The 24649-nt window shown below is 37.9% G+C and overlaps 3 protein-coding genes across 7 annotated transcripts; 1 reads left to right on the top strand and 2 right to left on the bottom strand.

Annotated features, from left to right (window-relative positions):
- The first annotated feature begins 557 nt into the window (after positions 1 to 557).
- On the top strand, positions 558 to 12334 carry LOC107819885 (uncharacterized). Of its 5 annotated transcripts, XM_075226065.1 has the most exons (5): positions 584 to 693; positions 788 to 877; positions 1334 to 1413; positions 7656 to 7740; positions 8927 to 12334. In XM_075226065.1, the coding sequence occupies exon 5, from the start codon at positions 9046 to 9048 to the stop codon at positions 12016 to 12018; it is 2973 nt and encodes a 990-aa protein (XP_075082166.1). In that variant the 5' UTR covers positions 584 to 693; positions 788 to 877; positions 1334 to 1413; positions 7656 to 7740; positions 8927 to 9045; the 3' UTR covers positions 12019 to 12334. The 5 variants fall into 5 exon arrangements, with proteins under 5 accessions (XP_075082164.1, XP_075082163.1, XP_075082166.1 ...); XM_075226062.1 differs by lacking the exon at positions 788 to 877 and having other exon boundaries at positions 575 to 693; XM_075226064.1 differs by lacking the exon at positions 7656 to 7740 and having other exon boundaries at positions 768 to 877.
- LOC107817595 (uncharacterized) lies at positions 5651 to 6541 on the bottom strand. The gene has a single exon (XM_016643446.2). It carries the CDS (start codon positions 6539 to 6541, stop codon positions 5651 to 5653), a length of 891 nt encoding a protein of 296 aa, XP_016498932.1.
- A 246-nt stretch (positions 12335 to 12580) lies between the features above and the next one.
- LOC107819877 (DEAD-box ATP-dependent RNA helicase 28) lies at positions 12581 to 20673 on the bottom strand. Its single transcript, XM_016646053.2, has 19 exons — positions 20204 to 20673; positions 19622 to 19804; positions 19476 to 19544; positions 19266 to 19372; positions 18709 to 18790; positions 18449 to 18622; positions 17983 to 18131; positions 17777 to 17872; positions 16762 to 16864; positions 16619 to 16681; positions 16364 to 16425; positions 15951 to 16047; positions 15045 to 15163; positions 14918 to 14960; positions 14669 to 14770; positions 14183 to 14281; positions 14012 to 14089; positions 13306 to 13583; positions 12581 to 13031 (listed from the first exon to the last, which is right to left on the bottom strand). Exons 1-19 carry the CDS (start codon positions 20504 to 20506, stop codon positions 13016 to 13018), a joined length of 2223 nt encoding a protein of 740 aa, XP_016501539.1. The 5' UTR covers positions 20507 to 20673; the 3' UTR covers positions 12581 to 13015.
- Between the last annotated feature and the right edge of the window lie 3976 nt (positions 20674 to 24649).

The following is a 24649-nucleotide window of genomic DNA, read 5'->3' on the forward strand; positions in this document are numbered from 1 at the left end:
GACAAAACAAACTTCAGCTTAATCAGTGCAATTACAAACAAAAACTTCAGCAAATAGAGAACAAAACTTCAGCTGCTATGTTTAAGTTCAGCAATTACAAATAAAAACTTCAACAAATAGAGAACAAAACTTCAGCTACTATGCTTAAGTTCAGCAATTACAAATAAAAACTTCAGCACACTTGGTTCAGCACACTTGCAACTTCAGGCCCATCTACTAGAATACTAAAGTTTTGCGTGATTGTCTTTGCTACTTCAGTCCCGTATACTGAAGTTACGCGAAAAATAGGTACGCTTGCAAATTTTTTTCAAAGCGACACAAATTAAAACGTGACCCAAAAAACGAGTATAGACGCAAATGGCTATGCACCATCCTTTCATAGAGAAGCCCAAGGCCCAAACATCCTACCTGGACCCACAATTTCCATCAAGACCAGTCCACACCAGTCCACTCACTTTCTCAACCCGATTCGTATCTTCTGATAGAGAAATATCCGGGTTTGGGCCTGTAGGACCCGACACGTGTGATAAGAAACTCAAAATTAAAATATAAAATATGAAAGAAATTGGATGAAGGAAGACCCACTCTAAAAAAAGAAAAAAAAAAGACATTTCTGAAGAAGAAACATTCTTTTTTCTCACTGTTTTCAAAGGGAGACAAAGCAGGGTTTTATGAAAATTACCAAAGAGGAAGGTGAGAAAAATAATACTTAATTTTTTTTAATAATTCGAAGAAGATCAAAAAATAATTTGAGCTTTGGTAATTAGCAAGTTGTTTTGGTAAGCAGAAGCAAAAGTTTGAGCTTTTGGGATTCCAAAGTGAAGCTCTCAATTAGGGGGGGGGGGGGGTTTCCAATTAAAGGGATCAACTAATCAAGGTAAAGTTCATTTTTTTAAAGTTATTAATTACTGCAATTATTGTTGAAATTTAATTTGAGTATATTTTGCTTTCTGTGATTGTGATTGTGTTTTCCTCTATTGTTTTGCTGCATTAATTGCAATATAGTGTTTAATTCAATCCTTTGTGTGCTATTTCTTGTTTTATATGTTAGAAAAATATGAACTTTACGCATTTTAGGCTTACAGTAGTCCAATTCTTGACTAGGTTTTCATTTTCCTATTTTGTGGTCTTTTTTAGGTTGAAATTGTTCTAGGGTTTAGCTTTAGTTTTGTTTTTCCAGTTGTCTAATTAAGTCTTTTTATTTTTTTCCTTTTCATGAAGAATTTGTAAACCCAAAATTCCTTTTAGTTTTGGATAGTGAAGATTTTGGTCCTACTATTGCATTTGCTATACACTAATTTTTTTTCCCTTCGTTTGAAAATTTTCTTTTCAGGTTGACAAGAAGTAAAAGTTCTCGGAAAGATTCAGTTTTTATAATCTTCGTGCTTGATCCAAAAGGCATTTGAGGGTCTGGTGAGTTCTCGTGTCCTTGTTCTGTTGATTGTACTTTTCTCTATTGCATGGGTTTAATCAAATACATTTGTAAATTAGGTTTTGGGGCATTCTAGTTGGTATTTTCTCTGTTGCCTATGGCGTGATCTGATGTGTAAGATTTTTGTATTTTAGCACAAAATTGCAATTGCACATAGTCCAGGTTTAGCGATTAGTTTTTTGTTGACTTACATTGGGTTTGGTGTTTGTGAGGAGTCTTTTCAGAGTGGTTAGGGATGTGAACTGGGATAATTGTGAGATTTAGAGAACTCTATGTTATAAGCAATCCCTACTTGACTCAAAGTACTAGGAGTAATTATTTAGTATTGGAAAGAAATGTGCCTAATACAGGTGAAACAAAGAATGGTATAGCCAACCTGACTAATTTGAGATTCAGACGTAGTTGTATAGGAAGGGATAGAGGCGGATGTTAACTTTTTTTGATAAGTAGATGTTACTTGTTTTCTTTTTATTTTGAATTGTGAAAAGGAGAAGGAAAAGGTGTATTGTCTTTCTCATCTTCACAATGTACAGACTAGGGGTTTATATATAGAGATTACAAATAAAGCCAGCTAGGGATATCTCTACAAATCAGGGATACATATCATATCTGATCTTCCTAGGATAAATATGGAACAAATATCTCGGCTATTTACAGAAATATATCCTCCCCAAAGCTGTTGTACAGCTATAACAAATCTTTTCCTAATCTGACACTCCCCTCAAGCTGGTGAATGGATAACTTGCATTCCCAGCTTGGTAACAAGTCCTTCAAAAGTGCTGTTTTGTAGTCCCTTTGTGAGAATGTCTGCTAGTTGATCCTTAGAAGACACAAATGGAGTGCAAATCAACCCACTATCCAATTTTTCTTTGATAAAGTGTCGATCAACTTCAATGTGCTTCGTCTGATCATGCTGCACTGGGTTATGGGCTATACTTATTGCTGACTTGTTATCACAATATAGCTTCATAGGTGCCTCCCACTTTACTTTCAGGTTTTCAAGAATTATTTTTAGCCACGATAGCTTACAAACACCTAATGCCATAGCTCTGAACTCTGATTCAGCACTTGACCTTGCTACAACATTTTGTTTTTTACTTCTCCATGTCACCAGATTACCACCCAAGAAAGTGCAATACCCTGAGGTTGACTTCCTGTCAACTAGCGACCCAGCATAGTCCGCATTTGTATAAGCTTCTAGAGTCAAGGTGCCACCCCTTTTGAATAAAAGTCCTCTTCCGGGCGTCCCTTTTAGACACTCTAATATTCTATGTGCTGCTCTTAGGTGGACTTCCTTCGGATTGTGCATAAACCGGCTCACCACACTCACGGCATAGCCTATATCAGGTCTAGTGTGGGATAGGTAAATTAACCTTCCAACAAGTCGCTGATATGACCATTTATCCACGGATAGATCTTCTGATGCTTCAGTTAGCCTGTGATTGTACTCAATAGGTGTAGTTGCTGGTTTACTCCCCAATTTCCCAGTCTCTTTTAGCAAATCATAGACATATTTTTGCTGTGAAACAAATATGCCTTGTTTAGAAAGGGCTACCTCAATTCCTAGGAAGTATTTTAACTTCCCAAGTTCCTTGATGTCAACCTCTTTAAGCAGACATTCTTTTAGATATCGTATACCATCTTCATCATCTCTAGTGACTATGATATCATCTACATATACCAGTAGGACCGTTGTTTTTCCATTTCCTGAATGTCTCACGAACAAAGTATGATCCCGTTGACTCTGCCTATACCCTAGTGTGATCATTACCTTGGCAAATCTTCCAAACCACGCTCGTGGCGATTGTTTGAGTCCATAGAAAGCCTTTTTAAGCCTGCATACCTTTCCTGCCTTGGACTCAAATCCCGGCGGGACCTCCATATATATCTCCTCCTCCAAGTCTCCATGGAGAAAAGCATTCTTCACATCGAATTGCAGCAAAGTCCATCCAAAAATGGCAGCTAGTGAGAGTATGATTCTTACCGTGTTCATCTTTGCCACCGGAGCAAATGTTTCAAGATAGTCTATGCCATAGTTTTGTGTATACCCTTTGGCAACTAATCTTGCTTTGTATCTCTCCACGGATCCATCAGAATTGTACTTCACTGTGAACACCCAGCGACAACCTACTAATTTTTTCCCTTTCGATAAATCAACCAACTCTCATGTTCTGTTTTTCTCTAGTGCCTCCATTTCAACTCTCATGGCATCCTTCCATTTCTTGTCCGCTAATGCTTCTGACAAGTTTTTTGGAATAGGTATTGAGTGAAGGTTACTAAGGAAGGCTTTATGGCTCGGTGAGAAATTTTGATAGGTCATGAGTGAGAAGGGATGTTTTGTACAATTTCTGGTTTCTTTTCTAAGAGCAATGGGTAGGTTTAGGTCATCTACTTGGTCTGAGGGTTGTTCTTGATTGTTTAAAGATTCTGGAACACATTCTAAACTTGGAACAAGAGCCAGATCCGATGATTGAGCTTGAGCTGGTGGATGTACTCGCTCTTTTCTTCTGGAGTAAACCTGAAGAGGTGGTTGACCGTTACTTTGAATTCTCTCTTCATTCTGATGATTTGTTGGAAACTATGGGGTCTGGAGTCTCAACTGACTCAACTGAAGGTTCAATGGGACCTGGAGACTCAACTGATACTTCATTTTTAGATGACTCGGCAATATCTAAGTAGAACACATTTTTGGGACTATCTTTATTCTTAGTCTCCCCCTGAAGATAGGAGGTGCTAAAGAAGGACTCGGACTCTACAAAAGTGACATCGGCTAAGACAGAATTTTCTAGTTTGTGGGTGATAACATTTGTAACCCTTTTGTGTTGATGAGTAGCCAATAAAAACAGACTTGGTTGCACGTGGGTCTAACTTCCCTCTATTGTTTGAATGGATATGGACATAGGCAACACAACCAAATACTCTTGGTGTTAGGTTCTCGGAGACATTGAAGTTAGAAAAGAAACTTCTCAAGGTGTCGATGGGAGATTTCAGGCTTAGAACCTTTGATGGAACCCGATTGCTAAGATATGTAGCAGTTAGAATGGCTTCCCCCCAATAGTTTTTAGGAACATTCTTGTGAAACAACAATGATCGGGTTATACTGAGAAGATGACCCATTTTTCGTTCAACCACCCCATTTTGTTGGGGTGTGTTGACACAAGACGACTCATGGATGATACCCTCATTTTTGAAGAATGAAGACATGATTTGGTTAAAGTAGTCTCGGGCATTGTCTGAACGAAATCGTTTGATAGGGGTGTTAAATTGGGTCTTGATCATATTGGCAAAATTGGGGAAGACATAGCTCACATCGGATTTGTTTTTCAATAGGTAAACCCACGTTACCCGAGTGCAATCATCAATAAAAGACACAAACCATTTAGTACCAGAAATATTTGAAACTGTAGATCCCCCAAATGTCACTGTGAATGAGATCAAACGGAAACATACTTCTTTTATTACTGACAGAAAAAGAAACTCGCCTATGTTTGGCTAGTTCACAATCATTGCAATGAAAAGACTCTACTGTTAAACCCTTAAACAATAGAGGAAACATAATCTTGACAATTTGAAAAGAAGGATGACCCAAACGCCGATGATAAAGCCAAATTCTTTCTTCACTAGACATGACTGACTCAGATATGAAGGACCGAGGGAGAGAATTCAAAGCTTCATTCTTTAGGTTCAGGTTTCCAGGTAATAGAGCCAGTTTCTAGCCTTAGCAAGCCCAATCATCTTCTTGGTTTCCTGTTCCTGGAAAATACAATAGGAAGGGAAAAAAATTACTCGGCAATTAAAATCTTGAGTAACCTTTTGAATTGAAATAAGATTAGCAAACAATTTTGGAACATGAAGCACATTTTTAAGGCATAGGGAATTTAAGCGAACGTTTCCATATTGGTCACAGTAGCAACAGAACCATCAACAATGGTGATTTTTCTATGGCTTAGGCAAGGGGTATAGGACGAAAAGTATTTAGAAGAAGAGGTCATGTGGTCTGTTGCTCCAGAATCAACTATCCACGGGAAGGAATTACTTGTCATGATATTAGCAGTACAACAAAGAGAAGAGATACCTGAGAATGTTAGAGAATATTTACCTGTCTCGGCTGGATTACTTTTGTCTAAAGAACTAAGCAAACCTTTCAGCCTTTCAATATCTTCTTGACTGATCTCCGGATTTGACTTAGCAGAATTATCTAAGTCATTTTGGGGAGTGCTAGCAACATAAGCCTGTCTCGCCCGTATGGTTATTGTTCTGTGGTTTGCCATTAAGCTTCCAGCACCTCTCTCTTGTGTGGCGATGCTTCTTACAGTAGGTGCAATAGAGAGAATCTCTATTGATCGGTTTTGAAGCATTTGTTGGCTTGGTAGAATTGTCTGATGACTGTAGCATGCCATTCTCCTTCTGCCCAGCCCCCTTTGCAACAAGTGCTGATCCTTCTCCAGCTTGAGTGTCAAGCATAACACTCCTACGCCCTTCTTCAGCCCGTACTATTGAAACTGCTTCATTCAGTGATGGAAGTTCCTCTTTTCCCAATACTTGTACCCTTACTCGATCAAGTTCAACATTAAGTCCAGCAAGGAAGTCATATGTGTGTTCCCTTTCTATAAAGCGCTTCAAGGTTACTGCATCTTCTGGACATCGCATCTGAATGCATTGGTAGTGATCAATCTCTTGCCACAGTCCCTGCAAGAGATTGGCATATTCAGTGACCGATCGTGCCCCTTGCTTCATGGATGTAACCTTCGTTTTGAGTTCATAGATTCGGGCTGCATCATTTACCTTTGAGTAGGTTTGTTGGATTGCTTCCCATATCTCCTTAGCCGTACTAAGAAACATCACTGTATCACTTATTTCTGGAATCATTGAATTCCAGAGCCAAGACATGACCATTGAGTCTTGCTCATCCCAGGCTTCAAACTTGGGATCTTCCTTAGACGGACCTGTACCCAGCAGATGACTTAGCTTCCCTTTGCCTCTCAGGAATGTCCGAACGAACTGTGACCATTTCAGAAAATTTTGTCCGTTCAACCGGTAAGCTGCCTGGACATTTTGCAAATCACCGGTTGTGATGATAGCTGGACTGGTCTCAGTTGTTTCAGACATTTTATCCTTGACTTTCAGGTTTCAACAAGTCCAAAAGGGAAACAAAAAATTTCAATCCTAATAGAATGATGAGAAACGAGAAGGAATTCTCTCAGGAAAGAGCTTTTGGCTCTGATACCATGTTAAAAGGAGAAGGAAAAGGTGTATTGTCTTTCTCATCTTCACAATGTACAAACTAGGGGTTTATATATAGAGATTACAAATAAAGCCAGCTAGGGATATCTCTACAAATCAGGGATACATATCATATCTGATCTTCCTAGGATAAATATGGAAAAAATATCTCAGCTATTTACAGAAATATATCTTCCCCAAAGCTGTTGTACAGCTATAACAAATCTTTTCCTAATCTGACATGAATTTCTACATATATTTGCATAATTATTTGAGGCGATATGTTGCATGCTGAAATGATTATTCTCCATTTCTATTCTGGGATGCTTCAGAAGATAAGCTACAACCACTTACTGCATGTGACTTTCTTTTTCTACACGTGCTTGATGATTTTTGCATCTAATTGCAAACTCATAGGTGTAAGATCGTCTTCTTGGAATACTGTTCTCCCCCCCCCTCCCCCTCAAAATCAGATGCCATTTGCATGCTTTTTTACTGTTAAGGCTGTTTTTGATCTGTATTGGTTTAAGATCCTCTTCTTCAAATACTATTTTTGTCCCCCCCACCCACCCCACCCCACCCCCACCACCACAAATAACAAAAAAAAAAAATCATATTCCATTGACACGCTCATTTATTGTTTAGGCTGTTTTTTATCTGTATAATGCTGAATATGGCACTGTGATCAAGCGTGCCTTTAAACTTATTTACAGATGGAGTTAATAGAGTTAATATCTTTTTTCCAGTAGGAACTACATAGAAATTTCCTTTTTGTGTGGAAATTGCACAGTTAATCTATGTTTGTTCTCATTATGATACCTTGAAAACTCAATATCTCTCTTTTATTGACTATGGGGATGACACCGGTATAAATTGATCGAAATGGATAGTGATGATTCATATAGCTGATCTCTCTCATATAAAAAAATGAAAATCTTAGAGCATCATTACCGATTAGAAGTACATACCCCAACATAGTTACGAGTGTAATTTTGCGCAGACACACTGATCAAAAGGTTTGGTGCAGACATACAGAGGCGGACCTACATGTTGCAATGAGGGGTCACCGGACCCCGTAAGCTTCGGTAAATTTTTTGTATATGTACATGTATATACCTTGAAAATAGTTAATTTAAAGCACTTGGCACCCTGAACAGTAAAAGCCTTTAGGGGGCACTAGTTGAGCAGAACACAGTGCCCCCATTGTGTAAAAATCCTGGATCCGCCTCTGCAGACATATCTCCCATCCACTTAAACACTACCTTATTTTCTAGCCAGTAAGCATTTACTCCTCTTGAAGTTTTATTTTCCAGTTAAATTATATAAGTTATTTTTCTAGAAAAAAGACGTCCCTTGGAGTATCTGATTTGAACTTGGAACCTCATAAATTCTTTGAACCTTTTTGACCGCTGCTCACTCTGCTTGCATCATGGAGATTCAATCGTGTATACAAACAATTATAATATATTGTTAAATGTAATTCACCCACAGGAACTGAGAAATTTTCTGACCAAGGGGATTCAGCTGAACCCCCTTGGCACCATGTAGGTCCATCGTGTTAGGAACATCGTGTTTTTGCTCTTCTCATGTAGGCAGTTTTTCACGTGTCGTAGGTGCTTATTGTAGATTTTCTTGTCCAGATTGTCACCAAATTTTAGTTGCATTAGGTGGAACATGAGGCAATTTGGATCCTTTAATATATACATCTATGATGTGTTTTAGATGCATATTGTGGTGGTGGACTAACTGGGACCTCCTCTCTCAGTTTATACCAGAATTTGTTATCGGCTGATGCAAAAAACTTATATTCTATCTGTTAAAATATCTCATAGTCAATCATTATAGTTTTTGAAAAATGAGCACAGGTATGTACTCTATTTATAGCATAGTCAAATCTGTTTAGTGATGTAGGAGGTCTTCGACTAGTACTTTTAGGTTTGCAACCTTGTAGGAAATCTTGAACTTTCTAATTTGCATGCTTTTACTACTTCTCTATGCTAAAAGGATCAATTAACTACACCTCAGTCTCAAAATTAGTTGGGGTTAGCGACATGTATACTCTTATGAATATTCCGCTCCTGTGTTTGAAGGATGGAAATTGATCTAACATGTAAAATAGAATGAATAATCTCTTGCGCCAACAATGTTATCATTAGATATTCAATTGTACGGGAAGTAGTATTTTTATTTTTCATTTTGGATCAGAGGGATAAGTTATGAAAGCATTGTCTCTAACCTATTGAAATCATGTTTGGAACTTCTTTCCTGCAGGGAAGGTTGGAGAAAATTCCTCTGCTTTTCTTTTGCCGGATATGAAAGATTACGGGTTAGCATGTTAAGAAAATCACTTTGCTTCTTGGAAGTCCTATCCTTTGAGGCAATAATACATCATGACACTCGAGGACTTCTTTACCTTGACTGAGATGAGTAATGGGCTTACAGCGCCTGCTCGAGTCCAGGAGCTAGTCTCTATCATGCAGAAGGAAAAAGAGCGTGGTGTCAAGAATACTATTGAAATAATGAGACATTGGACGGCTGTTGCAAGCACAATAGCTGCAACTGAGAATAAAGAGTGTCTTGAACTCTTTATCCAGCTAGATGGTCTTCACTTTACGAACAGTTGGTTAAAGGATGCCCAGGAGTTGGGCAGTGACACAAGTGACAATGTAGCCGAAGAGACAATCACTCATTTTCTACGAGCGATTGAAAGACTGCATGTCGACAAGGAGAAATCAGTTTCCTCTGGAATCATGATGACTGTGAAGAATCTCCTTGGCCACAAAAGTTCTAAGATACAAGAGAGGTCTAAAGTATTGTTTGATAGTTGGGAAAAAGAAACAGATGAGGATGCAGTTTCAGTGGGCGAGGAAAAAGTACAGGCATCCATTGATGACAAGACAAGAGTGATCACAAATGTTGTGGGGGAAGTTGTAAATTCAGAACCTTCTCTCGGGGGCGTTTCTCCTTCTGGATCCAGAGAAGAGAAGAGCGAGGAACACATCAATGAGAATAAACTGCTATCTTCAAGGTCCGGTGACATTCATCCGTCCATAGTTAATTATACTGAGGCATTGGACAGAAATTTGCAGCATACAATGTTGGAAGATGGGTCTCCAAATTCTCCGTCTTTGGCAAAATCTGCTAGTGAAGACGAGGAAAAATACCTGACTTATCATGCAGAGAGTAGCGCCACTGCTATTGATACATCCACTTCTGCAGTGGAGAGACACTGTAGTCTTGATAAGCAGAAAGATATTCCTGTTTCAGAGTCTGTTAATTGTTTAAACCACGTGCAAGAAGTCGGCAGTCCAGAAAAATTAGACTCAGCAGTGCCTAAACCATTAGATAACAAAACCTTCTCTTCAGGTCCTGATGCCAGAGAAGATTCAGAGGCTGTCTCTGGTCAAGATTTACAAAGACAAAATGATGCCAAAAATGTAGATGACGGTAAAGAGATATTTTCTGTTGATAATGTATCAGTGGCCAGTTCGAAGGGAAAAATACCAAAAAACAGTGTCTTTGCAACTCATGACAGAGGCAATACAGTGCTTGGAGCTAAAAAAGAGAGAAAGTACGACATTGACATACTGCAAGATTCTCCCAACAAGCATAATGTGGAGCATCCCAAGGATTTGAGTATTGCTTTGATGAAAGTGGATGTTGGTGGGGATGAAAAATGTGTTAGTAATAAAAGTGAGGATGATCTGGAAACTGACACTGAATTTGAAGTACCACAAAGAGGTATTACAATATGTAATGTGCTTGAAAAGAAAGGTGATATTGAATTAGACTATGGCATCATAGATCCTTTAGAAGTTGCTCGACAAGTTGCAATAGAAGTTGAGAGAGAAGTCCAAGAGAGTTGCAGTTCTTCTGAGAAAACACGGGAGAGTAAGGTTCATGAGCCTGATAGCCCAGATTCTAGGAGCGCAAATGGCTCCAATGAGGAAATACCAAAAGGAATGCCTGTTCGGCCTGAGGTTTCACTTGCATACTCAGAAGCTGGCCCAATTAATGTCACAGAGAAGCTAGAGTCCTCTCAGATTACTGATGCTGCTTTGGATCTTGAATCCAATGACCAAAAAGGGTGTGATTTTGATTTGAATCTAGAGGTTAGCTCAGACGACATAGATCGACCAGGAAATCCAATCTCCACCTCCATCTCTGTTGTTTCTGCTTCAAGGGCAGCAGCTGCTCCTGGAGTCCCTGTTCCTCCTTTGCAGTTTGAAGGGACTCTTGGATGGAAAGGATCTGCTGCAACTAGTGCATTTCGGCCAGCATCACCTCGCAAGATTCCTGAAAGTGACAAGGCTGTTTCATCTGGTGGGAGTGACAGCATCTCAAAACAACAGCAAAGTTGCCTTGATATTGATTTGAATGTAGCTGAAGGTGGGGATGATAGACTCGCCGATCTAATTACTGGAAAACAAGCCTCAGTATCATCTACTCTTCCTTCAGGGGAATCTTCTGTTGAAGCTAGCCCCAAAAAATTGGCTAGGCTCGAGTTAGATCTGAACTGTGCTAGTGAGGAGGGTGAAGCACCAACAAATTGGCGGGTGGAAAGAAGACTCTTCCCGGATAGGGGCGATTGGAGTCACTCTCCATCATCGTCGTCATCATCAAAACAACCATCATTAAGAAACTTTGATCTAAATGACCAGCCGACTTTTCTCCATGATTCTTCAGATCTACCTTTCTTCAAGAAGCCGTCTCAGTATACAAACACCTCTGGAGCTATTAATTCAGGTGATTCTGTAGTATCCATCATGGGCATGAAGGTAGACGTCAACCATAAAGATCCTGTTTCTCGGTCTGTTATGTTACCAAATGGCAGGATAGTGGAAAATGCAGTTGATCTTAGTACTGCAAGAAGTGGTTTCTTGGGAATGGGATCTCCATTTCCGTATACCCATTCTCCTGCCACTGGATACAATGGCATCACACCGGCTCCTGCCATGCCTTTTCCCTCGGCGATGTATGGATCCGGTGGTTCCGTCCCTTACATGGTGGATTCCCGGGGGGCACCTTTTGTGCCTCACATTTTGGGCTCTGCTTCAGCAATACCACCATCCTTCTACCACCAACCATTTGTTATAAGCATGACTGGTGCACCTGTTTCTAGTGGGGTGATGCCACCAAGGAGAAGTCTAGATCTCAATACCGGCTCAATACTTGAGGGAGGAACTAGAAACCACAGAGGTACAATGCAGCTTTTTGATCAAGGACCGACCAGGTCAATGGACGACCACTTTAGGACCACCTCAGGACCCTCAACCAGTTCAAGTATCGGTGGGAAACGCAAAGAACCAGATGATGGTTGGGAACCTTTCCCTTTTAAACTTCATCCTCCACCTTGGAAGTAGACTTAATTTATCTGGTTTTCCTCGCGGGCTCGGTTAACAGGCCAGTGTTTATAGCAATAGGTGAATCCCAGGTAGGAGAGACTAGTGATTTAGTGGGGGGCCATTATATAGCTGAATAAAGACTCAATTTCTGAATGTGATATGATTCTTGACATTACTTGGCATAGAGAAGGTGCTAGGTTTAATTGTCTCAAAAGTGTAATTTTAACTTTGTTATTTACTTAGCGTTTCATTTAGGGTCTCTGCCAGCACAGAGAACATGTAGCTGTAATTTCTCATTTACATCAAAGAAATTTAGAAGAATGTTTCTTGTCTCTATTATGTTCTCTTATTCATAATCAAAGTGTCCCCTAAATTCGATAACTAAGTGTTGAAGAACTTAAATTTTAGCTCGAAAAGAGGTAAATTTAGAGTAATAGAAAGTTTCCACGTAAGATTTTAGCGAGTAATGACAAGCATAGAGAAAGTTCATTAAATCTGAGATAACTTAAATTGGCTAATTTGGCACAAAGAGTAATTGACTATTGACAGCTTATAATCAAAAGTAAGGGTGAGATGGATATTTTGGTGCATAATCATACAGCTTAGAGTCAAAAGTAATTAACTCATATACTACAGGACAATGAAGTTAAATTTAAGATAATCAACGGTGTGTTATCAAAATTGAATACACGTACAGATACATGCTTTACATCTAGTAAATGCGCAAGTCCAAAAAGAAAATATGAGATAAATACACTCCAAAAAATGAAACTAAGAACAACCGAGGACCTACTCATAAACTAACATGTACGATTCCCTCGTACAAGCTTCTCAGAAATATCGATACAAGGCCAATGTCAGCAACACTTTCAGAAACTACTTGCAGCAGGATGGTATCTTAATTCATGTCAGCACCAAAAGGGCATTCCTTCGTTAGGAAACGATAGTCATGTCCGATGAGCCTACCTTGCTCCAGTTATCTGATTTTCAGTTCATCACCGCTGTATTGCTAGTGTTACCTCCTCTTGTACCTGCACATTCAAATCCCTTGAGAAAATCTCGTACATAAACATGAAGTACGTTAAAACCATGCTCGGAGAACTGAGACTCCAGTCTCGAGTCTACATCACCGTGGCCTATTTAAGTATTTAGCTACTTTTCGAAAATAAATTTAATAATTTATCAAATTAAATCAAGTTCATAATTTTTCAAGGAAAATAGTAAAATGCAAGTTATACTCTTGACAGATTCGCATACATATCCATCTGAGCTTAAGAATGAGAGAAGTTTTTAATATAGTCATACCGTGACTTGCTCTTGAATGAAGACTTCTTCTTCATACCCCCATGATGTGGTTTCCTTTGTTTTTTCTCACTCATATCATTTTGAAAAAGATCCTGCATTTCATCTCTCCTTGATTCAGATACTCTGGTTTTTGGTTTCAATTTTTTCCCCGTCTTTCTAACAATCTTGCCAGCATCAACTGCCTTGTTCACAGCCTTGACTGCTTTTGCACGACGATAAGCAAGATCAACTAGGGAAATCCCAGATTTCTCTTTGTCTTTCTTTGTTTTCCCTTTGCCCTGAAATGGTTGAAGGAGCAAGATAGGTAACACTACCAAAGAACAATATTAATATGTTAAATAGCAAGCAAAGTACGTATTCAAATTGCTTAGTTCATGAATTCGGGACCACATAGATTATTATGTTTGCAACAGCCCTCATTCTCAACTGATTTTTTCTCAGTCCAATAGCTCCCATTTTCTCGAAAGTATTTTCAAGAGATAGAGATTCATTTAAAATATCCTTCAACAATTGAAGATGTTGGAAAACATTTACAGAAACGAACCAAAATCCAAAGATGCGATATATAGAAATATGGAATAATACCATAATATCATCGGAAAATCAGCATATCTTCCAGGTTTCATATTAAAAAACTGGCATTTATAGATTGCTAGAGACGACAATGAAATATGCAACAAGAGTGAAGTGAAGAGGAGAAGCTTACTTCATCTAAATCATCTTCATCTTCTAATTGCTCTCGGGCAGCCTCCAGCTTCCTCCTTTTCTTCCTCGGCAGATTTTTCTATAACAATCAGATAAACAATGAGAACGATGAATGACAGGTCGAACAAAAATTTGTACTCAAATTAACAAAAAGCACAAAGATGACTAGAACCTCCCGCTCTCGCTTCCTCTTCTCCTTCATCTTCAGGTCTTCCGCTTGTTCGGCACTCATCACCTTGCTTTCGGAACCATTTTCTTTAGCTGATGATTCCTGGAATATCATTTGCATTTCAGCAAAACTTTTAATCAACCAGTACTGTATTGTTTCAAGTATAATATAAAGGAATAATTGCACGGGCTAAACTGCAACATACTGTCCTCGCATTTCTTGCTCATGACCTTCTCAATACACCTGGTCAATTCAGACTATGATTCAAGCTTGTTATTCCTTATTTTTACTATCGATACATTGGCCAACCAAGAATTTAAATTTTTTTATTCAATGAGCCATGCGAATGTGTATCCTAAAATGATGTAGGAGTAATTAGTTTTACAAGGACAAAAAGAACAAGCACTATAAGTAAATGCCAATTAGGACTTCATGCAATCCTATAGAAACATCCATGCAATCCAGATAAACAACAAAGTAAAAGGTCACCTTTGCTGCCTTCTGGACAAGCTTTTTCTCCTTTTCTGTGACAAACCATGTTCTTTTGGGGCGTGAATAAATCTCATCCCTGTGGGCAATCATATTCTCAGCCTGCAACGTTAAAACAACACGTCAAACTATGTTATGCAGCATTTATCTAATGATTTTCTTCTTTTGGAGGGAGAAGGGTCTTAGACGTCTAAAACTACATGCAATTGTCCATTGTAGGGTTCCCAAAACTCTGTTGTGATACATTACCTTAGCTGCTTCCATCTCAGCTTTTCTTAGTGCCATCTCTTCCCTGCAGTAAACGAAAACTTAAGTTAGTTAATAAATAAGCTCTAATTCTCAAATTCAGTACAAATTTAAGGTGATGAAGTAACACCTCTCTTCTTGCATAATTGCAGCCACTTGATCTTCCAGCTGTTCAATTACTTGTGCCCACTTAGCTATTGATTGCTCTGCTACAATTCGACTCCTCAGCCTTGAACCAGCTCGTTTAACCTGTAACATAACTTTTTAGCCTCCATGCACATCTTTATTTCAGGGTGGCATAGAAAAAGTTGCAGTTTGTGGGTCTATATGGTTCTTATACCAGATAGTGCATAGTCATCAAAATGATTATTTTTATTTTAAACCATAAATAGTGCTACCTTCGTTTCAATTTATGTGAACCTACTTCTTTTGTAGCTCAATTTAAAAAAGAATGACTACTTTCTAAATTTGAAAATAATTTAGCTTAAACATTCCATTTTACCCTTAATGACATTTTTTTATAGCCACACAAATGTTATGGAATTTTGAAGACCACAAGTTCCAAAAGGTCTAATAGCCACACAAATGCTGTGTCATGTTTAAGACCAATCAAATAGGATTATATAAATCATCGAGTGAATGATCAATAAGGTCTTATCCCCAAAAGCAAAAGAAAAATCGTCAATATGTTGCTTTTGTCAAAGAACTAAAAGGCAAGATATTAGAACTAGCAGCACCGAATACATCTAACTAATCAATGGTTCCCAAAATACAATTTTCCTGATTAGAGAAATGGTCGCAAAGGAATAATCCCATGAAGCTGATCCTAAACAGAATTCCATAGGAAAAAAGGTACTGCATGGTCAGAGATATGATTAAAACAGTAAAAGATATTAGAAATTCACCAAAGACCTCTAATTGATCAGTGATTTTAATCATAGAATATCCTAACAGTCGAAAAGAGGACTTATGGAGTAGGACTCCTTAAGTGACCGAACAGCTAAAAGATGTTTGAACAGAGGGGGCATGAACTCACAATGGCTTTTAGAAGAGACCTATCATTGTCTGTGACAAATGTAACGGCATACCCTTCTCTACCAGCTCTAGCCGTGCGGCCCACTCGATGAACATAACTGCAAAGGAAAAGCAAATCAGGACTACATGAAGTACGTAAGGAGTTAACTCATTAAGAACTAGAAGATGGAAAAAGGTAAAAACGAACTCTACAATCCGCACTCCATTTTAAGTGGGTTGTTGCTGTTTTTAGTAATAAACCGACAATAGGTACTAAAACCGGCAATAGGCATAATGAAAAGAAAAACATCTAAAGAAGTATTTTAAAAAAAGGAATCGTCAAGCTAGGAAAAGATCAAGAAAAATAGAACATTATAAGCAAGTGAGTTGTTAAGTGTCAGTAAACCAGCATATGCAACCAGAGTTGGAACTTACCTAGTAAGATCACGTGGACAGGCATAATTTATAACCGTTTGAACACCAATAATGTCAAGGCCCTGATAAAGGAAGAAAAATACAGTCAACAGTAAAATATTAGAACATAATAAGAGAACATAATTCTAATTCTGCTCCAAGGATAACAGCAGGAATACAGATATATCAGCAGGACATAAAAGAGGAAGACTACATGCTTTTACAAGTTCATGCTTATAATGATCATATGAAACCAATCGGATAGGAACATCTTACACGAGCGGCAACATCAGTTGCAATCAGAAAATCCACTTCCTGTTTTCTGAAAACTTCCAAAGCCTACAGATAAAGCAATCGGTAAGAAAGCATCTAGACAGATTATTTATATGATTTCCGACAAAACATTTGACGGAACATACATCTAGACGTTGCGCTTGCGTAAGATTTCCATGCAGCTCAGCTGCTTTGAAGCCAAGTAAACCAAATATAATTTTCAACCTATGTGCTGCTTGCTTTGTACCACTGTCAAGATAACCACAAAACTTAGCCTTGCTGACCAAAAGATAAGCCAAGTGGAGGTCTAGAAGATAGATAAGAGAAGTGATAAAGTCAAATTTTGGCGAAATCAAAATGAACATTGGAGTCTCTACGCCAATCAAGAGTCCTGGTTATTAAAATGATGGAAAAGCATTAGAAGGATTTTCAAAGAAGTATTTAGTAGGAGAAGAGAATCACATTTGTTAGACTTATCTTCAAAATTATATGAAACAGTCCAACTTGTTCAAACGAAGGGTCACAAGGAAAGTGCATTTTACAGCACTTTCCTCTGTTGATGGTCAATATTTAGGACCGTTACATCAGTTATTATTTCAATATCTTCCACTGAACTTTGCCCAATTCATAACGCGTACTACACCATCCAATTTAATTAGATAGTTCTGGTTTGTCTTGGTAAAATTAATAAATCAAGTGCTAAAATGCTTTTCATCATCCACGAAAAAACTAATGAGCACATTTGGAATTTGAAATGGTAACATATTGGAATATGCAAAATTGACTTTCTGAACTATTATACTATATCAAAAAAAAGGACAGCGAAACAATGACTAACTATTTGCATGGTTGGAACGTATTTTGAGTATGCTCACATTAGAAACCTAAACTTTCAGGTTGATGAAAACACAAGCATAAAAGTGAACATACTACAAAGGAACTTCAACCAACGAGAACTGCATAAAGGTGTAAACCTCATAAAAGATTAAATACATTTTAGGCCAAATTTCATATGCCCTGCCAATGCTTGACTAGACAAAAGAATAACTTCCAAGTCTATCTGGCTAGAAACTGTATGTTATAGTGCATGAAAATTGGTACCCAGCAAGATGTACCATAACACAATAGAAAATGCAACTTTCTGTACAGTTAGCTAAAAACCTGAAAACAATCACTTTGGAGGTGAAGCTCTTGGTGCACAATGCAAGAAGAACAGCTTCTTGATTTCCTTCACGCATTCTCCGTATTCTAACTACCCTGCAAACAAGGTTATATCAGCTTTCGCGCTTGAGAACTTAATGATTGAAATTCCATTTCTGAGAAAAGAACAAATATTAATTGCAATGTAGAGCTTGCCGATGTCTTACTCTTCAGTCAATGTTGCTGGCCGTTTCGTTGATGGATCAGCTGACAGGCGCAAAGGTTTATTCAGAGATAGCTTGATAAGCTCATCAATTTCCTCAGTCATTGTCGCAGAAAACAACATGGTCTGTCTCCGCTTTGGACACAATCTAACCTGTGTATAACCCAGGACATGTCATTTCAAGAGCTGAAGCATGTATATGCCCATAGGACATCCTTTTCTATAGAGTAAACAGTTAATTATATTCTATACCTTGAAAGTTCTCCATAGTAAACGAATGTACTAAAACTTTGTCCTTCCAGATTGAAGATATAGCTTTGTATTAGAGTCGAAGTTTGTTGACATGAATTACAGTTAAGTTTTAAATAAGATAGTTGTAATCCTTTTTTTTTGGATGGTTATAAGATAATTATTTCTCACACAGCTATCTTAGCTCTATAGGAAAGGAAACCACGATGTTGAAGGCATACCAGTTCATGAATTTCAGCACTGAAACCCAGCTCCAGTAGTCGATCGGCCTCATCAAGAATCAATACTGCAAGATCATCCAAATCAACTGACTTGGAGTTCCGTAGATGATCTATCATACGTCCTGGAGTTGCCACGACAATATCAGGCATTGATCTCAAGGCTTGTTCTTGCACCTGAAATAGAGCACGACATTCCCGTAATTGTTGGAAGCAGTAGCCAAGCTTTTCCTAGGAAAGATCTAGAAAAGCTTTAAACATACCTTGGTTGACAGACCACCAACAACCAGACAACATCTGATATCTGTCATAAACTGCGCAAGTTTACCTATCATACTATGAACCCTGGATAACACAATTAAGACATAACCTAGTCAATCCATAGTAGAGCCTGAAAAGAATTAATCGACATACCACACAAAACAATAGTAGTTTGTATATACATTAGGCAAAATATTTAAATTTTCATTCAAGGGGCAAACAATTCTGATCTTTAAATTTTTAATAAAGTTATGATTTTGGACATTGAAGCCTTATATAATTGCTGGATAATTAACGTCATCTGTATTCCTGGATGGAATTTCATGTAGCGGGAAAACGTATTTGCAGTTTGGAACCCAATAGTTTCTTATTTGATCGAAGGCATATCTGATGCCAAATATAAGTAATAGCCTCAGTTGCACAAAAAGGGGACCTGCTTTGGCACACGAGTAGCGGAAGCACCAGAAAATATAATGAATGAGAACAGAACAAGGTTGAGAAAGCAGCACTTAAAATTAGTACACATATTTTTTATAAAAGAGAAGATAAGGAGACGTACTGAACAGCCAACTCCCTTGTTGGAGTAAGAATAAGAACCCTAATTGCAGGCCTATTTTTTGGACGGTACAACAGTCTCTCCAGTGTCGGTAAAGCAAAGGCAGCTGTCTATAGAGGCAAAATATAGAAGAAGGAGCACAAATCAAAACACAACCAACTAACACAACTAGCTAAATATAAGTACATTAGATCTAACATCGCAAAATTGTACCTTTCCAGATCCTGTTATAGCACTCCCACAAATATCTCGGCCCGTTAAGGCCAGCGGAACGCAAGCAGCCTACATCGGAGTAACGCACATTAATACACAAGTTGAGACTACATTCAGGGGTAACAGAAGCTGGCAAAGAGAAACACCTGAATCGGGGTGGGCTTACTGTAACCCAATGCTTCACAAGCTCGAAGCAACGGCCTTGAGATATGGAGCTCCATAAACGAATTGGCTTGAAATGAAACTCCTTCTGATGAGGCAAAAAATGGTTTTTTTTCGCCAACATTGGTATCTACTTCATCATCACCATCCTCAGGTCTATACTCTTCCTAATATTATGCAAGACATATAATCGAACCAATTAATCAACTAATCTTAAACATATCCATTCCAATCTATGTAGGCCCAATTCATTCCAGTAATAAATAATTTTAACTTCTGACACAAATAAAAGTTCTCTTAACACTAACATTCACTAACTGGACTAAAAATTCAGTCCCAACTAGTTGATACTCACTCTGTCCCGTTTTATGGGCACACTTTCCTATTTAATCTATATTTAAAGAGAAAAAAGGCTACCTTTAAGCTTCCTATTTCAATTTATAGTCACACAAAAGTGTATACATTCTGTTCCTAGCTAAACGTATCAAAAATTATTTCGGAAAACTTCAACAACAAAAAAAGATACTTCTATTTAAAAAAAATAGAGAAAACGGGAACAGTTTTACTTGGCGGTGAGGTTCTGAGTCATCGGGATCAGAATCTTCTTCGACTGGTTTAGCTATAGGTTCAGACAATTGTTGACGGGCTTTTGATATTTTAAAATCAATAGACGTCGTGCTACGGCGATTGTGTTCATCGGCGACGGATTCGGAATAAGAAGAGAAATCCCATGGAGATTGTGTCTTCTTCTTAGGTTTGTTGTCGGCATCTTCGTTATCTTCTGCTTCTTCTTGTTCTTCTTCTTCATCGTCATTCTCCTCGTACTCCACTTCTTCGTCACTTGGTTGTTCGAAAACAAAATCTGCCATTGGAATACGGTACTAAGATGACTGCTGGTTCGTGCTTTTGTGAGGGTTTTAGAATTTGTTTTGAGTTACAGGGTTTTACTATAGTTGGTCGTCTGGAGTTTGGAGTTTGGACCAGAATTGTAACCTAGACACTGGTGTATTTTATTTCTTTTTTATTTATTCGCTTAATTTCGTTCGTTTTTTTTTTTAACAACGCATTTTATTCTTTTCCAAAAGAGTACATTGAGCTGAGGGGTACCAACATCTCCTCCTTAGTTCATCTTGAAAGATAGACAAACCTATCTTTTTACATTTTGAGATGAGGTAAATGCATTTGGACTGGGAATCCATTAACATTGTGAAGTATGCATAAATACTCCATTCTATACAAAAGTTGCCTCTAGTACTAACTACCTTACTACAATACAAAAACTTGATGATCATGGTGGCTGAAATAAAATGTTGCCTTTCTTTAATTTGATCCTTCGAAAGGAAGGGAAAAACCATCTATCCATGTTCATCAGGCCTCTAACTTGCGGAGGGAGTTCAGTAAATTCATGAAAAATTTTAGAATGAGCGAGCGTGTGGCTATAATTGGCAAGTTTATCAGCAAGTTGTTTGCTCTCTCTGTAATAATGCTTAAGATTATAGCTTGACTGAATCTTGAATTCTTTAAGCTCCTCAACTTCTTTAGATATCCTCTAGAATTGTACATTGCACATTCACACAATCAACAATCAATTTAGAATCACTCTCAGCATTGATGTTCTGTACTCCATTTAACATGCATCATCTTATGCCATAATGAAGAGCAGAAACTTCTGCCCAATTGCTAGTATATGTGCCTAGAGATAAGGAATCGGCAAAAATTAGGCACCCCTTTTCATCCCTAATCACACCTCCACCGCCACAATTCCCTTGTTTGCAACTACCATCAGAGTTCAATTTGAGAAAGGGGATGAAAGGTCTGATCCATTTAATCACCATGGATTTTTCAAAGTGGATTGAGCTCCTCATTAGTTGACTGATATCATTCCAATGTGGGCACAACTGTACTTGCTGGAATTAATTGTTCACCAGTTGTGCAACAGAGAAAGCAATCAAAGAAATTGATCTTCTCACATTAGCTCTAACATTATCATATTTGGCATTACACCTAGCTTTCCAGATTTCCCAAGAAGCAATGGCAGGCAAACACCTAATTAAGAAAGCATGAACTGGATTATTTACCTTGCACCTCCACCAATTCATCATAAGTTGTCTGAAAGGTATCTCACTGTGTGCAATTCCCAAAGGTCCACATAATACTTTCCATATGTTCTTTGTAAATGAGCCAGTGTAGAATAAATGATCAACATCTTCTACTCCTGGGGAATCACAACAACAACATCTAGATGATATCGAATAACCCAGCTTAGTAACTCTCGCATCAGTTGGAATCTTGTCCCTCAAATCCCTCCACACTATGAAGTTCATCTTGAAAGGAATACCTTTCTGCCAATTCATAGTATTAACCCAAGTTTTATGCTATTTTTTTCTAAATAAATGACAGGCAGAGGCCACTGGAAATGACCCATTATTATCCGCACTCTAGATTGCTTTATCAAGAATAAATGATTTCAGTTGGATCCGGAGACTATTGACTTTAAAGACAATCTATTGAGGAAGAAGTTGATCATAACCTTTCCAATTGATTTGATTGTTTAATACCATATCCACGAGCTTCAAATTATTTGGTTTATGACCAGGAGGGAGGCAGTCATAAAGAGGACCAAGCTCAGACCAATTGTCAAACCAGAAAGACACTTCTCCTCTTCCGATCTTCCATAGAATTTGTTTATTCACCACTTTTTTGATCTTACACATGGCATTCCCGGATTGAGATTGACCTGAATACCATCTCTTCACAACATGATGAACCCTCTGACAATATTTGGCCATAAGAAACTTCTTCCATAGGGACTGACCAGTCCTAAAATTCCACTATTGTTTTATTGTGAAGGCATTGCAAATGTCTTAAAGTTTCCTGAAATTTGTTCCCTCCTCTTCATAAGGAAAGCAAAGTTTATCCCAGGAAGACCAATGATATCTTCTTCTTTTCGCAGACCCTCTCCAAGAGAATATGTTAAAAATTCTTTCTATTTGATTAAGCACACCTTTGGGAGGGTGAATATCTTCCAGAATATGAGTTGGTAATGCAAGAAGAACATGTCTGATCAACACTGCTCTGCCACTAGAGGATAGAAATTTAGTGTGCCATCCTGAAATTTTGTTGATGACCTTGGTTATCATTTCTGAGAATATAACTATCTTTTTCCTCCCTACATATAGTAGACATCCCAGATATTTTATAGGTAAAGCTTTGTGCTCCATCCCAATTATGCTTTCCACCCTTGAAATTTCCTCTGGTTGAGCATTTGGATTTAGAATAAAACAAGATTTTTGCTTGTTGACCAGTTTACCTGAAAATCTTTCATAATCAGTAAGAGCCTCCATAAGAAGTCCTAATGATTTCCTGCAACCACTAGAAAAGAGAATGATATCATCAGCAACAGCAAGATGATTAATAATAGGGCCTTTCTTACTCATATGAACAGCTTTAAAAGCATTAAGAGAAGCAATGTGATTTAATTTTCTAGAAAGAAATTCAGCACAAATAACAAACAGAGAAGAAGAAATAGGGTCTCCCTGTCTTAGACCTCTCTCAGATTTGAAAAAGGCTTGCCTAGTGCCATTAACAATTAGAGAATACCAATTGCTAGAGATATGCCTGAAAATGATGTCAATCCAAGTTTCACTAAAACCTAAATTTCTCATTAGAACACATAGATAAGACCACGACACTCTATCATATGCCTTAGCCATATCTAGTTTTAATGCAACATTTCTTTTCTCATTTGTTTTTCCAATATCTTAGGATGATTTCCTGAGCAAGTAAAATATTTTTAGTAATAGCTTTACCTTTCACAAAATCACTTTGGTTCCAACTGATCAAATCTGGTAAAATAATGCTCAGCCTGGAATTAAGTAACTTAGAAAACAGCTTACTAATAACATTACATAGGCTAATGAGTCTTATATCATTGATATGTTGGGGGAGGGGACCTTGGGAAGCACGACTATGCAGGTATGTGTAAACCACTTAGGTAAATTTGCTCCACAAAAAATAAAAATAAAAGCTTTAACAATATCTGAAGCAATAATGGACGAGCATTTTTGAAAATTTTTGCTGTAAAATCATCTGGTCCAGGAGAACTATCTAGGTCCATAGAAAGGACACAAACTTTCAATTCCTCCTCAGTAGGTAATGCAATCAAGTTAGAGTTTACATCCTCAGAAATAGAAGGTTTTATGAAATCCAAATCTGAGAAATCATTTTGTTCATCTTTCTGACAAAAGAGCCCTTGAAAATATCTCACTGCCACTTCTGAGATATCTTTAGTCCCTTCAACCCATTGGTAATGCTCATTTTGTATCTTATTGATATTCAACCTCCTTCTCTTATCTTTAATGACATTGTGAAAATAGGCAGAGTTAGAATCCCCATCCTTTAGCCATTTTACTCTGGCTTTTTTCCTTAAAATAGAGTCTTGGATCTTGAGGTATCTAATATACTCAGCTCTGGTTTTATTCAAATTAGTTCTATTGACATCACTGCTGTCATTTATGTTAAGAACTTCAAGATTGGCGATTTCAAATTCCAATCTTTTAGGTTCTTCATGAATATCTCCATAAGCCTCTCTCGACCAGGAACTAAGTCTAAATATAGTTTTTTTCAACTTCTGATGAAGGATCCATAGTGAATTGCTATTACACTCTTCTTGCTAGGTACTTTTAACCACATCAAGGAAGTCGACATGATCTGTCCAAAAATTGAGAAATTTGAAATATTTGACATGAGCTTCTTCATTATGGCTAAACTGAATCAGAAGAGGGACATGATCAGAACAAGCATTGGCCAGATGAGTAACAGTGGTTCTATTGAATATACTAAACCACTTAGAATTATACACCATCCTATCCAACCTCTTTCATATTGTACCAGGAGACCCTTTGTTATTGCACCAAGAAACAATATTACCAAGAAAACCAGCATCTTGTAAGCTGCAATCTGACAAACATTCTATAAAGTCGAAGCTTTTGTCGGATTGCCTCCTATTTTTT

Source organism: Nicotiana tabacum, chromosome 12, assembly GCF_000715075.1.
Source record: "Nicotiana tabacum cultivar K326 chromosome 12, ASM71507v2, whole genome shotgun sequence".
Classification (NCBI taxonomy): domain Eukaryota; kingdom Viridiplantae; phylum Streptophyta; class Magnoliopsida; order Solanales; family Solanaceae; genus Nicotiana; species Nicotiana tabacum.

Bases quoted from the DNA above. Each gene is read 5' to 3' on its own strand.
- LOC107819877 (XM_016646053.2), bottom strand. From the start codon at position 20,506: ATGGCAGATTTTGTTTTCGAACAACCAAGTGACGAAGAAGTGGAGTAC. The intron at 16,682-16,761 runs GTATGTTCCGTC...CTTTATCTGTAG, and splicing joins CGCAAGCGCAACGTCTAGAT to GCTTTGGAAGTTTTCAGAAA. The intron at 15,164-15,950 runs GTGAGTTCATGC...GTTATGTTACAG, and splicing joins GGTCTCTTCTAAAAGCCATT to GTTAAACGAGCTGGTTCAAG.
- LOC107819885 (XM_075226063.1), top strand. From the start codon at position 9,046: ATGACACTCGAGGACTTCTTTACCTTGACTGAGATGAGTAATGGGCTT.
- LOC107817595 (XM_016643446.2), bottom strand. From the start codon at position 6,541: ATGTCTGAAACAACTGAGACCAGTCCAGCTATCATCACAACCGGTGAT.